General features: G+C 35.8%; 1 protein-coding gene across 2 annotated transcripts; it reads left to right on the top strand.

Annotated features, from left to right (window-relative positions):
- Positions 1-1,292: 1,292 nt before the first annotated feature.
- Positions 1,293-12,441, top strand: RERGL (RERG like). Of its 2 annotated transcripts, XM_082742403.1 has the most exons (5): positions 1,293-1,411; positions 2,691-2,747; positions 8,169-8,242; positions 9,321-9,469; positions 11,840-12,441. In XM_082742403.1, exons 1-5 carry the CDS (start codon positions 1,309-1,311, stop codon positions 12,120-12,122), a joined length of 666 nt encoding a protein of 221 aa, XP_082598529.1. In that variant the 5' UTR covers positions 1,293-1,308; the 3' UTR covers positions 12,123-12,441. The 2 variants fall into 2 exon arrangements, with proteins under 2 accessions (XP_082598529.1, XP_082598530.1); XM_082742404.1 differs by lacking the exon at positions 2,691-2,747.
- The last annotated feature ends 2,991 nt before the right edge of the window (positions 12,442-15,432 follow it).

Here is a 15,432-nt window from a genome sequence, read left to right as displayed (position 1 = left end):
TTTCCATCCACTGCACAGTTTACCCCAGCCTTTGGTTAGAGCCCTATTTTAGCCATGATCATGTTTATTATAATTATAATTGTTTCATTTTTCATCATAGTATACTGTAGCTTCATTAAGGCCAAAAGTTCTTTATAATTGTTGACCTTGTAAACCCAACATAACTTCAATAAAAAGTGGCAGTTACTCAACATTTGTTAAATAAATGCATTTAAAAAAATCATGTTATATACCTGTGATCAACCCAGCTTAGAAATGGAACTCCTTTACTGGGGCCTCAAACTTGAGTAGATAAGATTGAATTCTTGTATTTGTTGTTGTACTTATTTCTCAACCATCCAATTCATACATATACAAATGGGGAAAGAGAAAGGTAAGAAAATAATACAGGGATTTGTGGTAGGGAAAAGTGGTTAAAAGTATGAAAGACCCATCATTTTGCGTATTAAATTTATCTCGTTAGGTCATAGCATATTAAATTTATCTCTTTAGGTCATAGCACGAGTAAAGTATATCACAATACCCCTTCCAAATCTTATTCCTTTTTTTGAATTTCTGTTCTTCCTAATTATTAAGTACTCTAGAAGGAAATGTAGGTTTCTGTTTATTGCTTTTTAAGCAAAATGAAGCTGCTTGGTTTATTTTTTTTCTCCAAAAACTCACTGTTGTCTATTGGTATAGAATTTAAAAAAGAGAGAGGAATTGTTTATCAGGAAAGACAATGTAAAACCCTTTGTGTCCACATATCTCATTCAGAGCCTCACATGACTCACATGAGCCCTAAAACACGGGCTGGATGTTTGTGTGCCCTGCTGTTAACCCTAAACTAATACATTTGAGGTAGCCATCCTCTTCCTTCTCTCATTTATTTTCATGACTGAGTGAACTTACTCCCCTTGTCTTTCACAGAAGAAGCTCAAGAAGCTGTAGGCTCACGTATTAATAGAAAAATCAAAACTGATCCAATCTAAGTAGATTTACAGGAATGTATACTCATCATCTAAAAGCTTTCTTAATGAAATCATTTTTCTACATCCTAAGGAAAGGAAGATTCTGTGTACATAAATATAGAGGATTGGGAGCTAAGCTTTCTTAGCTTAGTCTAGAAATTCTTAACTATTGACTTAAGAAGACTTTAAGTCTAAACAGTAACTGCAGTGTTTTTTTTTTTTTTTTTCTTAGCTAAATATGTTTAAAAAGACTCCAGGAAAACATTTTTTAAAGTTATTATTGGATGATAGGACTATGGGGCGGAGTTGGCCTTAGAGAAATGATAGCAGCATTAATAAAAAGTACTTTAAAAAGCGCATGCTGGACTCAAGTCAGTATAGCTCCAGAAGACAGGAGCAGGAAGACAAGATGAATGATGTGAAACTTGCTGTCTTGGGTGGTGAAGGAACAGGCAAATCTGGTGAGTGGTGTTGTTTCCTATGGCATCATGGTTCAGAGAGGAGAAAGAGAAAGAAATATATGGACCTAATAGATAGATACAGCTATATAATTATGCATATTACTTTTCATTAGGAATTTTCATTTTTATGAGTAAATAATACAATTAACTGTGTATTTATAGAATTTATAGACAGTTTGAGAAAGATATGTGTTAATTTATACCTTTTTAAAATTCACAGGTATAATAGTAAATCCCTTCATCACTGTCCCCCTACTTGTCACTCCACCATACATGGCCCTCACATCCACTAGTAGCCAGACAATGGTCTTGAACTGATTCTTCTGCTCTGAGACTAAGGGTGGAGGAAAGTTCATGGAGATCTGTGGATTTTTGAGAAGATTTTTAATTAATTAATTAATTAAAGAGAGAGCATGAGCAGAGGGAGGGGCAGAGGGAGAAGGAAAGAGTCAAGCAGACTCTGCTGTGCGTGGAGCCTGGCTCCAGGCTCGATCCCAGGAGCCCGGGTCATGACCTGAGCTGAAGTCGGATGCTTAACAAACTGAGCCCCCCAGGCATTTACTGTTGTCCAGTGGCTTGAATTATTTTTTAAATGCAACATTATTAGAGTGAAAAAACTAAGGATGGGCATGGCTTTATAGATGCCTGGGGACTGAGCAACAGGTGCCCTGACTTTGGGAGCCCTGGATTTGTTTTATTTCACTGGATTTCATTTTTGGTTCCATCATGATGGTCAGGACACCACCAACAGAGCTACCTGAACTTCCTGAGCCATACACCTGGCCAGACCCAGGAGCAGGAACAAGATGAACTGACACTAAAGGTCCTTTTCTGGGTGTCCTGGAGTTTGAAGTCCCAGTATCTTCACAACCAGCCATAAATGCTTGGTCTTGTCTTTGTCACTATTAGCACGCAGCACCTTGGAGCCAGATTTAATCCAATCAAGAATATAAAGAGATGTTATAGTTCTTGAGTCTCAAACTTAATGAGAACTCTGTCTCTGTTACATAAAGTAAGCTGCTTTACCTGTTCGCATTCATAAATTAATTACATAGTGTTTTGAATTGGCAGATCACTTTCTTTCTAGTCTTTTAATCTTTATGGTTGTACAGTGAAAATCTTGCTGACTATTATTTAGACTAGAATTTAATAAAGCTTTAAGGTATGCATTAATGCTTGGTAATTTTTGAGCTGAAAGATAAAACCTTATGTACATAGCTAAGTTGTCTGTGCCCTAAAACAGAAAAAAAACCCTAAGTCCAGCATGTTTGTTTTGCAGCCCTCACAGTAAGGTTTCTTACCAAGCGATTCATTGGAGAATATGCCTCTAATTTTGGTAAGTTACCACTCAAGACTTTTTTTCACCTTTAAAATGTCAGCATTTTAATTAAACCGCAATTAAGATCACTGAAGCATTTTGGTAGAATTTTCCATTGTTGCAATTTTATGCAACATATTTATACAGGTTCTGGTTGGAAATGCCAAAATAGGTACTTGAATTGAATGTTCTTATATGATAAAATTCACCCAACTTGATGTTAAGTGAGATGGATTAGAAAGGCTGTTTGTTTCAGGCTAGAACTAGAAGAACATTGAAACTGAGATTCCCCTCCCCCAATATTGTAAAGCATGTGAGTATGAATAATTTTGTAAACTATAAAACAGTTCTGAAATTAAATAAACATCTGTTGAAAGATAAGGACAAATTAATTATAAAAGTACTAGAACTACAAAATAAAGCTTATTTTAATTGTAAAACTGTGTGAAAATAACAGGAAAATTATGCCTTGATTAAAGATCATATCATAATTATCTAGGTGGCTTATCTAAGTTTCAGAGAAATTCAAAACAGGTGCCAGAACACCTTAATATAATCTTAGAAGCATTTTACTAACTCTGCTCTAAATTCATTTTGATCAGAATTAGCATGACATATGGGAAATACCACAGTGGGGCATTAATAAAAGTGAGGAATTTTGCCAGAGTTTGAGTATATTTTTGGCTCAGCAATTAATCAATATAATGATACTAATATCTCACCCAACTTAAGGCATGAGGGAAAAGTGTTTTTGCGTTTTAAACAAGAACAACAGATTTATTAAAAACAAACAAACATGAGAATTGGGAAAAAGGGATGGGACGCCTGGGTGGCTAAGTGCGTTAAACCTCTGCCTTCAGCTCAGGTCATGATCTCAGGGTCCTGGGATCGAGCCCCATATGGGGCTCTCTGGTCAGCAGGGAGCCTGCTCCCCGCCCCCGCCTCCCCCGGCCTGCCTCTCTGCCTACTTGTGATCTCTCTCTCTGTGTCAAATAAAGAAATAAAATCTTTAAAAAAAAAAAAAAAAGAGTTAGGAAAAAAGAGAATGATTTTGATTTTTTTGTTTAATAATTCCTCGAGTAATAGGAAGTTATCATTGCAAGTGTATTTTTCCATGAGAAATAATTCCCTCCACTAAAAAATATTTTTTAGTGCCTCCATTCATGAGGTAACATTTCTAGAGAATTTTAAAAATAACTTTAAAGTATTGTATTGCTTTCTACATGTATCTAAGATACTATTTCAGTAATAAAACATTGTGAATATGTTAGGGAAAGTGCTTGGAAAATGATTTAAAAAGAAATACATAGAAAGAGAAATTCCTATTGTTTCATTTCTCAGGTCAAAAACCTCAGTCAATATAACACAAAATAGGGTGTTATATTGAGTGGCTCAGTGGGTTAAAGTCTCTGCCTTCAGCTCAGGTCATGATTTCAGGGTCTTGGGTTCGGCTTTCTGGTCAGCAGGGAGCCTGCTTCCCCCTCTTTCTCTGCCTGCCTCCCTGCCTACTTGTGATTTCTCTCTCTCTGTCAAATAAGTAAATAAAATCTTAAAATATATATATATATATATATATATATATATATATATATATATCTCACAAAGTAGGAGTCAGGCATGAAAAAATGTTCCAGAAAACAAAACAAAGCAAAATATAACATAAATAAAACCATACCTAAAAATAACAGCAGCAACAACAAAATGTCCCATTAATCTTTAATAAGATATAGGTATGTAAACAAATGAAGTATATACAATTTTGGCTGGTACATTTTCATTAAAAAAAATAAGACTTTGAGACATTTTGAAAAGATAATCAGATGAGCAAAAGGTTATTCTTGCATAAGGACAAAACAGAAAAAATGACCTCATCTTGTAAGTGAAGACCAAAAGGGAAAAATAATAAAATTCTAAAAAGTTAAGAGTTTGTGACCCCTGCTGGCAGTTTTTGAATTGAGAGTAGATGTTTTTAAATTTCTAGAAGGAACTTTTATGGTTCACAGTCAGTAGTAAACCTATGAAGTTAAAAGGAACTGAAAATGTACTTTAAGGTTTAATTAAACTATAACAGATTTTATTAAATGTAGCCTAGAAGGATTTTAATATTCATCCCTAACCCACTTAAGTTAGTTTCCCAAATGCTTGCTACATCTTTTAAACTATGGGTTACATTGCCAGAGTGGGACACGATTTTTGTCAGTGTACCATTTTGAAGAGAAGGAGTAAAAGTTACAGAAAGGTAGTCCCTTGTTCATTTAACAAATATTTATTGAGCACCTACCATGTCCCAGTTACTCTTCTAGGTAGAGAAGCTATAGCAGAGAACAAAAAAAAGACAATTATCTAAGCCTCCATAATATTTAGATTCCAGAAGGGAGGGTCAATTTAAAAAATTAAGTTATGTCACATGATAAATGCTATGAAGAAAAAGAAAACAGCATGGGGGACTGGCACTAGTATGGTATGTGGCCATTTAAAATTGGGTAGTTAGAGTAGACTTCTCTGAGAAGGTGACACTTGGACAGAGACATAAAGGTGGTGAAAACTGAGCCATGAAGATACCTGTGGGGTTATGTGCAGGCAGGAGGAACAATTATCAAAATTCTGAGGCAGGAAATTTCTGAAAAAGTTGAGGAATGGTATGGAAGATGGTGTAGCTTAGGTGCGAAAAATTCAAGAGAAATAGCCAGAGAAGTCGTGGGGGACTAGACAATGAGAGCCATTCTTTGCCATTTTAAAGGCTTTGCTTTATCCAAGAGAGATTTGGAGAGATTTGATCAGACAAGTGATATGATTGGGGTACAAGGTTCCCTTTTGCTCCCATGTTGAGAATAGAGTAAGCATGAGAAGGGAATTGAGAGGGGTAAAGCAGAGAGATGAAATAGGAGGGGTTTTGTAATAATCTAAACAAAATATAATGATATTCTAACAATAGAGATGATGAGACAGAAAAATTCAAAATAGACTTTAAAGATAGGATAAAAGGAATTTTTTTTTAATTTTTTATTTTTTATAAACATATATTTTTATCCCCAGGGGTACAGGTCTGTGAATCACCAGGTTTACACACTTCACAGCACTCACCAAAGCACATACCCTCCCCAATGTCCATCATCCCACCCCCTTCTCCCAACCCCCCCTCCCCCCAGCAACCCTCAATTTGTTTTGTGAGATTAAGAGTCACTTATGGTTTGTCTCCCTCCCAATCCCATCTTGTTTCATTTATTCTTCTCCTACCCACTTAAGACCATGTTGCATCACCACTTCCTCATATCAGGGAGATCATATGATAGTTGTCTTTCTCTGCTTGACTTATTTCACTAAGCATGATACGCTCTAGTTCCATCCATGTTGTCGCAAATGGCAAGATTTCATTTCTTTTGATGGCTGCATAGTATTCCATTGTGTATATATACCACATCTTCTTGATCCATTCATCTGTTGGTGGACATCTAAATTCTTAACATAGTTTGGCTATTGTGGACATTGCTGCTATAAACATTTGGGTGCACATGCCCCTTTGGATCACTACGTTTGTATCTTTAGGGTAAATACCCAATAGTGCAATTGCTGGGTCATAGGGCAGTTCTATTTTCAACATTTTGAGGAACCTCCATGCTGTTTTCCAGAGTGGCTGCACCAGCTTGCATTCCCACCAACAGTGTAGGAGGGTTCCCCTTTCTCCGCATCCTCGCCAGCATCTGTCATTTCCTGACTTGTTGATTTTAGCTATTCTGACTGGTGTGAGGTGATATCTCATTGTGGTTTTGATTTGTATTTCCCTGATGCCGAGTGATATGGAGCACTTTTTCATGTGTCTGTTGGCCATCTGGATGTCTTCTTGGCAGAAATGTCTGTTCATGTCTTCTGCCCATTTCTTGATTGGATTATTTGTTCTTTGGGTGTTGAGTTTGCTAAGTTCTTTATAGATTCTGGACACTAGTCCTTTATCTGATATGTCGTTTGCAAATATCTTCTCCCATTCTGTCAGTTGTCTTTTGATTTTGTTCACTGTTTCCTTTGCTGTGCAAAAGCTTTTGATCTTGATGAAATCCCAATAGTTCATTTTTGCCCTTGCTTCCCTTGCCTTTGGTGTTGTTCCTAGGAAGATGTTGCTGCAGCTGAGGTTGAAGAGGTTGCTGCCTGTGTTCTCCTCAAGGATTTTGATGGATTCCTTTCGCACATTGAGGTCCTTCATCCATTTTGAGTCTATTTTTGTGTGTGGTGTAAGGAAATGGTCCAATTTCATTTTAAAAAGGAATTTTTAATAGGATAAATATGGAAGGTAATATAAAGACAGGATCAAGGGTGACTTAAAGCTTTTAACCCGATCAGCTGGCGTTATGGATATGTCATTTAATGAATGGAAAACTGTAGAAGATACAGTCTTTTTAGGGAGATCTGAGATTCATTTTTGAGTGTTTCAGGTTGAGATGTCTGTCTGGTGTTTAAAGGGAGATGTGCGATTGCAGGAGTTGTTTGTATCTGAAGTTCAAGGAAGTGGTCTAGGTACCAATATAAATTGGGTTCCTTAGCAAAAATTGTTCTATAGAACTCTGAATGAGATTAGCAAGGAAGTCTAGATAGCGAAGAGATCCATAAACTGGACCCATGTTTGGAGAGGGAGAAGATATGTTGGGGAAAAATAAAAAAGATTAATACCGATCAACAAGGAACAAAGAAAAAAAAAAAAAAACAGGGAGATATGTTGCTTTGAAAACCATGTGAAGGAAACCTTTTAAAGAGGCCGGAGTGATTGACTGTATTAATGCTAGTAGGGCACGTAAGATCAAGATATAGAATTACCCATTGACTCTAAAACCATAACTTTGATAATAACAGTTTTAGTTAAGTTATTGGAGCTAAAACCTGATTGGAATAACTGAAAGAACTTGGGGGAGAGAAATTGGACACAGGGTGGGGGGGCTGGATATGTAACTAAAAGGCCAACAGAGAAATCGGGCAATTGTTGAAGAGATTGGGTGTTCTAAAGGATTGTTGTTAGAAATTCAGCTGTTAATAATGATGTAGTAAAGAAAAATTTATGATGCAGAAGAAAGAGGTAAAATTGGTGGGGTCATATCTTTCAGTAGATCAGAGTAATTGGTAACTAGTGTATAATGAATGCATTGACCTTAGATAGAAACACAGATAACTCATAAGCACAATAGCATGTAGTTGAAAAGATATGGTGGTGAAGTTTATTTGTAAGAAATATATATATATGTACACGCACACATATGTATATACACATATATATGAACAAATAAAACAAATACATGTATTTGACCACTAACATTTAAAAAAAAGCCACTGTACTATTCTATTAGAAGATAACCAATTGCATTTGCAAGATTGTGATTCAAATATGAGTTCCTTTTTTTTTTTTTTTATTCTGGAGTATTTCCATACTGCAACAAATATATGCATATTTTGCAGAATCTATCTATAGCAAGCATTTGTATTTGGAAGGGAAGCAACTGAATCTAGAAATATACGATCCTTGTTCTCAAGTAAGTAAAACAAAATATGCTTTTATTTTATTTTTTCAATCATGATTTGAAGAAGATTGGAGAAGAGTTAGTGAAAATAAAGTTGCCAATCTTAAAACTGAAATTTATTCTCAATTTTAATTAAAGTTTTAAGAGGTTATTTTTAATATTATAAATTCCATTATCTAGCTTCTCTGTAAAGTTTTGACAAAAATTACCATAGTACAAATATCTTTCAAATAGCAATATCAGACTTCATTTATATTTCTAGGATTTCACAATATAGCTATTAGAAGTTAATAGTTTAGGGGCGCGTGGGTGGCTCAGTTGGTCAAGCATCCGCCTTCGGCTCAGGTCATAATCCCATGGTCCTGGGCTTCGGCTGCCTGCTCAGCGAGAGCATCTGCCTTAGGCTCAGGTCTTGGTCCCAGGGTCCTGGAATCTAACCCTACATCAAGTTCCCTGCTCAGCAGGAGGCCTGCTTCTTCCTCTCCCACCCCCTGCTTGTGTACCCTCTCTCGCTGTGTCTCTCTGTCAAATAAATAAAATCTTTAAAAAATATATAAAAAAATAAAACAACTCCAGGACACAGATTCATTTAGTTATGTAAAACATCCCTTTAATGTTCTTAGCTAGACCTTACCGGTTTTTTTTTTTTTTCCTCTGATTTAAATCTAGTATCAAAAATCAGTAGATAACCCCTTTGCTAATACTGATAGAAAATATTTTCTCGTTTCAAAATGATATTCTAACAATATCAATATTAACGATATTAACAATATTAATTCAAAGGGCACTTATTACAGCTTATCCAACTTTCAAAAAATTTAAGATATTTTCTTAAAGAAAAGTTGCACATGAGATAGATAATAAAACCTTATTGTACTTTCTCTTTATTTTAAGCATTTAGTCACTTTTAATTAAAGAAAGGGTGATAAGGAAGAGAGAACGAAGGAAACTACAGTTTAGAAAATATCATCAGTCTTTGGCTTATTAATGTCTCTTTTAGGTGAAATGGGCTTTCCATTAATTAATTGTCTAAGGTGTAAAATGCAGGTGGACTGTACTACCAGTTTCAATGTGCTTGATTTGTTTTCAGCCACAGAAAGCAAAATTTTCCCTCACAAGTGAGCTGCACTGGGCAGATGGGTTTGTTATTGTGTATGACATCAGTGACAGGTCCTCATTTGCTTTTGCAAAAGCACTGATCTACAGAATTCGGGAGCCACAAACTAGTCATTGTAAAAGGTAAGATATTCTTCATTCCTCTCTCCTTTCTTTTGAGTAAATCATCGTATAGCTATAAGCATCATTAGGAAGAGTTTAATACAGCCTTCCAATTACAAAATTTAACAGCCCTGAACAATTCACCTTCCATTCCACAGGAGTTACACATGTAGTAAAAGGAATAAGATGAGAATACTTTATATCCTGGCTGACATAAACAGTTACTTGCTCTGAGTAAATGGCTATTTTACAAGACAGATTCTATTGTTAACATGACACTCACTTGCAAAACCCTGGGCCTCTGTATACAAGACAGTTCACTTTGCAACCTTTTCTTTTCATTCCCACAGAAATGTTAAGGATACTAAATAAATCCAAATTTATTACATTTGGCATCCAATTCCTAGTCATTGGGTTGTTCAATCTATCAAAGCAAAATAGACTGAAGAGTCAAACCATTATAATTTCTAAGTGTGAGAATACATTTTTCTTTCACCTCCTAAAATAAAGAGCTGATCAATGATTTCCCATTGTAATTGTTTTGACACAAGTAGCTTGAAGGAAGACAGAACTGTCTCTTAAACCCTTCTTGTATTAGTAGGTGTAAGTTTAACCATATGAATTTCCCACTTAGCTTTCCTTATTTTTTGTTTTAGCCTTTTGCATTTAAAATATTGATGTTTGTTCAAGATGCTGCTACAATAGATTCTTTGTGCTCTGGATCAGATTTGCCCTGAGAGTCTGAAATGACATTCTAATCTGAGAATCAAGAAACACAGTATTAGTTCTGAAAATGTGTATATGTGTTTTATATCTATTTTAATGCCCCCTATCAAGAAAACATGGATAATAATTGATCAACGGTATTTCCTGGAGTCAATCAGCATATATTCTTGTTTATATCTGATTGACCTTAGGAAAACCACTTTAATCTCTAGACATAATTTTTCTGATTATAAAACTGGTAGAAACATGGTAAAGAAAAGGATGTGATTTTACTAACATACCTCACAGCTCTGATTTCCTTTAATATTACAGATTTTTTTGAACTCCATTGTTTTAAACATTAAATACCTCATTTAAGTAGCATGATTTAGATAAGTTATAGTAATAAACTTCTTTTGCTATTCCTCCAAATCAAAAGAATCACTTAAGAATAATCAAAAACATAAAAGTGAAAACACCTATACTTGATACTTTCCAGGCAATTTTATTAATGTACTAAGTATTTTTCAGCATTTCCGGTTCTCAGTCTGTAGATAGACTAGAAGAGCAAAATATGTTACGTTTTTTTTGTTAATTGCATCTGATATTTGTGACTCAGTCTTCAAAATATTTCACTTACTCTTTCCCATTAATCCTTTACCATAATTTTCTGAATTACACAGAAAAAGATATTAATACTCTGGAAAGTCTACACACTGTGCTTTTTTCCCCCTCACCACTCACATCATCATGTGAATGAAGCCAGCTTTGAGCAGAATATAAAGACAGTATCTCTTCAGATAGAGCTGAATACTGCATTTGTCCATACTTCCCCTCAAGTGGATAACTTGGCAGAGTTCCATGGCATTTGAGGACTAGTTGTCTTACTATAGCCTTCAAATGAAATTCTGTTTTAGAAATGTGTCACTATAACCAAGGAGAATACATTGATATTTGCTGAAGACATTATCTTAACAAAGAAATGTATTGCTTAAATAAATAGAAAAATTCTACAAAGTCCTGAGACCATAACATTTTTCTCTAGAGTATGGTATAATGGATATTAACAAAGAACAAACAGCAGTGAGTATTGAGTAATATTTTCTCTGGGGAAATCATATCTAAATTGTTAAATTACAGTAATTATTCAGCAAAGAGACATTAGTTAGTCCTTCTCTTTCAATTGATAAGGAAATGAAAAATAATACTTGGTAAGCATCTTTTGTTGCCTGTCACCGTGCTAGGTATTTTTACATCCATCATTTAATTTAATCTCTATGAGAATTCTGTGTAATGAGTGTTATTTTACCATTGTTTTACATATAGGAAAATTGAAAGTGGGAAGAGTAACAATCATGCCTTATTAGTAAACAGATCCATAATTCAAGAGTAGGTTTATATCAGTGCAGATACTATGCTTTAAGAGTCTTGCCGCTTCTGTGTCACACACTACGTTCTATCTAAAATAATTTTTGCAAGTAAGTGGGGATATGTGTCATAGACATATATAAGACTGTATGGAACACAAACTCATGTGTGCGTGTGCACACACACACACACACACACACTCTATCTATCTATATGGGTTTTTTTTTTTTTTTTTGGTCCGTAATTCATTTTGATATACACTTAATGAGAAAAAAAAGATGCAAAATAATCTTGCCAGAATTGTGTTCTGTATTTCAGAGCTGTGGAATCAGCCGTGCTTTTGGTTGGTAACAAGCAAGATCTCTGTCATGTACGAGAGGTTGGCTGGGAAGAAGGTCAGAAGCTGGCATTGGATAACCGATGCCAGTTCTGTGAATTGTCTGCAGCAGAGCAGTCTCTGGAGGTAGAAATGATGTTTATCAGGATTATCAAGGACATCCTGACAAACTTCAAACTCAAAGAAAAGAGAAGACCCAGTGGATCTAAATCAATGGCTAAATTGATCAATAATGTATTTGGAAAGAGACGGAAATCTGTTTAGCAGATGTGTTATCCTAGGGGATTTATTATATCAGAGAGTTTCAAATATTCACATGATCATGAAATTTATCTTTTGTATGCAGGTTTTTTTTTTTTTTTTTAAATAATTCTCTTAGAGAAGTGAAATGGCCGAACATAAGCCATAGCTTTGTTTTCAGATACACAGTTTGCCTTTTTGGTTGTTTGTGTCTATATACTCTGCTTCACATGAAACCTTTTTCTCTATGACACAGAATAGCATTCGCTATAACTTATTGATGCATTGCTATCCAATTTGCCTTGCCAAATAAACTCTGCTTAATAATGTTATTAAACTACCATTCCAGAGGCCTCAGTTGACCTTTATTTTATTTATTTCTTTTGAATGAAGTATGTAATTATATTTCATATAGTTAATGTGTTATAGTGCTGAACTTATAAATTTGTAGAAGTTCACAATTTAGTAGAAATGCATGAATTTAATTTTGAAAATGCCTTTAGAGGAATTCAGTGAGTCCTTGATATTGCTTACATCTGGATATTACTTATTACCCATACTACTTATTTTGCCTATAGCTTAGGCCTTGAAGATTTAAATTCCTTGCCTGTAGGTGTAGTCTGTATTTGGTCTGATGATGAAAAATTCTGCCTCTCCTTGTATTCTTTGCTAAGAAGGGTAATTATCATAGAGAAATCAACTTATACAGCTTTTCATATGAAAAAGAGCAGTTGATTTTAGTTCACATAGAGATCCATACATCACAGGGAAAGAAAAAAATAAATGCTGTTTGCTAAATATATAAGCTTGAAGACCTTATTGCCCTGAAAGAAACACCATATTAGACAGACATTTGGGCCTTCTTAGATTTCTTTGAGTACAGTTTCCTTCAGAAATCAACCTTTTACCCCCCCCCCCCCACTTTAGTACCACTGCGGTTAGCCTCGTTCCATTTCAAGTCATGGTCCTAGACCTAACTTCAGCCAAATCACTGATAAATTAAGGTTAGGTCTCCGAGAAGTTAAACTGGGAGCAAAAGCAATGGTACATATGCTGGTTAACATGTATTGGCAGGACCCTGGGGGCAAAGGTGGAAGAGAATCTTGAGTAGAGGGTGGTACAGAAGATTCAGCTGCAAAGGGGAGAATCATTGACGTGGTGTCACCATGAGTCATGATTCCGCGTTGGAGGAGTGATACCTAGAGCTCATTGGTGCAGCTTTGCTGTTCCTCAGGAGCCTGACCTGGATACACTAGAGTAAAAGTAGTGGAAATAATAAGACACCGTGTGGTAGAATACAAAATAGTTCAGAACATTCATAAAGATAGAGGAGTTAGAATTGATATGGTGCAGGTTGACCCAATAACCTGCCATCTTGCTGTGTTGCTTGGGACCATTCAGAGGCATTTTTATTACTAAGGAAGTGAGGAGGCACAGACAACTTTGAGAAGCTTAACAGTGGCTGTGCTTACAGGTCAGAATTGGCAGCGGGGATGCTGCCATCGAACTGTGCTCCTCCGTATCAGTGCAGGTGATAGAATCCTGGAAGAGTAGAATCAGAGTGCCGGCATTTAACTAGGTTCCTGTTATCCACCCACTCAGCCCCCAAAGAAGTGATGCTATGTCCAGGGTAGAGGCTCCGTTTCTAACACTGGCTCGTTGGAAACTTAGAAGTAATGTGCTCAATCAGCTATATAGAGGCAAAGCCCATATTATAAGCCCAGGCATCTCTTCCATCTGTGGAATGCCACTGTGACCACTACTATCCTGGATCCATTTTGTAAGCACAGGGATGGCCAAGAAAAGAGGCAGGTTGATATCTGCAGGACAGGTCATTCTGTCCACTTAGTTGCAAAGTGAGTTCTCATCGGTGGATGCTCTCTGATGGGCAGTAGCACGATACACAAATATATGTCCATTTTATGCTCTCTCTAGGAGATCCATTCATATAATTTTTCTCTAGTTTTTCTTGTCACTGTCTTCCACTTTTACTTTACACTGATCTCAGACCAACTGGCAAAACCGCTGATGGCTGCATAGAAATCTGTACCATGCGCCACCTTTTCTAACATACAAAGGGTAGATAACCAAGTATACACCTCAAAACTCTGGCAAATGGGACAGTGAATTTCTTCGTAACCTCCCTGTAACGAGACCCAGTCCTCTTATTGCTTGCACTTATATCTCAAGCTTTGGAAAGCTTTCTATCAATTCGGAACATTCAGATTTGATTGCTATGTCAATGAGAAATAAGCTTTTTTTTTTTTCAAAGATTTTATTTATTTATTTGACAGAGAGAGACACAGCGAGAACGGGAACACTAGCAGGGGGAGTGGGAGAGGGAGAAGCAGGCTTCCCACTGATCAGGTAGCCCGATGCAGGGCTCGATCCCAGGATCCTGGAATCATGACCTAAGTCAAAGTCAGACACTTAATGACTGAGCCACCCAGGTGCCGCAAGAAATAAAGTTTTTACTGTGTAATGTTATTTAGCAAATTCAGTGATACAATATATTTGGTCAATTATTTACAGGGATTTTGTTAATCTTTTATAGCCTCAATATTCAATGGCTTTATGTCAATATATACATATCAGTTTAACCATTAGGCCTTAATGTTTTTGTTTTATTTTTTTTCTCCTTATTCTTTTGGGTAATCTCAGTTTTAGAGATTTGGACTTCATTCTTTAAAATTATTTTCCCAGTTTAAGAAATGTTCTTTTAGGATGATTTTGTGTGAAAAACAACCCATTAATGAATGTTATATGTAAGAACTCTAATGTCAAAATGGCATGAAAATTCTTTAATAGCTTAATCCATGCATATGTGTCTGTGATGAGTCAGATTTCAAAATTCCTCTGTTAAGGATACTAATATTTGTATATATTTAAAAATTTTACTTATTATACCTTGTTTTTTTGTCAGGATGACTTGGGATGACACATCTTGTTATGAGTCAATGGAACAGAGTAATGCAGACAGACATTCTCACACTCGCACACAGGCACACAAAAGATAACTATGTGAGGTGATGTGCTAATTAACTTGATTGCAGTTTGATTTTGGTAACCATTTTATTATATATATGCATATTAAACTATCATATTACAACTTTACTTTTCAACTTTCCTCAACCTGGAAGAAAACAGTTTTACATTAAAAAAATTTACATTTTAAGTGCAGTTTCTGTGAAGCAACTTCAGAAATGCACACTTGGGAGCACCTGCGTGGCTCAGTGGACTAAAGCCTCTGCCCAGCAGGGAGCCTGCTTCCTCCTCTCTCTCTCTCTCTGCCTGCCTCTCTGCCTCCTTGTGATCTCTGTCTGTCAAATAAATA

The sequence above is a fragment of the Mustela nivalis genome, assembly GCF_964662115.1.
Source record: "Mustela nivalis genome assembly, chromosome: 7".
Lineage (NCBI taxonomy): Eukaryota > Metazoa > Chordata > Mammalia > Carnivora > Mustelidae > Mustela > Mustela nivalis.
The sequence above is the reverse complement of the archived record's forward strand: the minus strand, read 5'-3'. Positions and strand labels throughout refer to the sequence as shown.

Excerpts from the sequence above, each read along its gene's own strand:
- RERGL (XM_082742403.1), top strand. The coding sequence starts at position 1,309 with ATGCTGGACTCAAGTCAGTATAGCTCCAGAAGACAGGAGCAGGAAGAC. Across the intron at positions 1,412-2,690 it reads TGAAGGAACAGGCAAATCTG|CCCTCACAGTAAGGTTTCTT; the intron begins GTGAGTGGTGTT and ends TTTGTTTTGCAG. Across the intron at positions 9,470-11,839 it reads CAAACTAGTCATTGTAAAAG|AGCTGTGGAATCAGCCGTGC; the intron begins GTAAGATATTCT and ends TCTGTATTTCAG.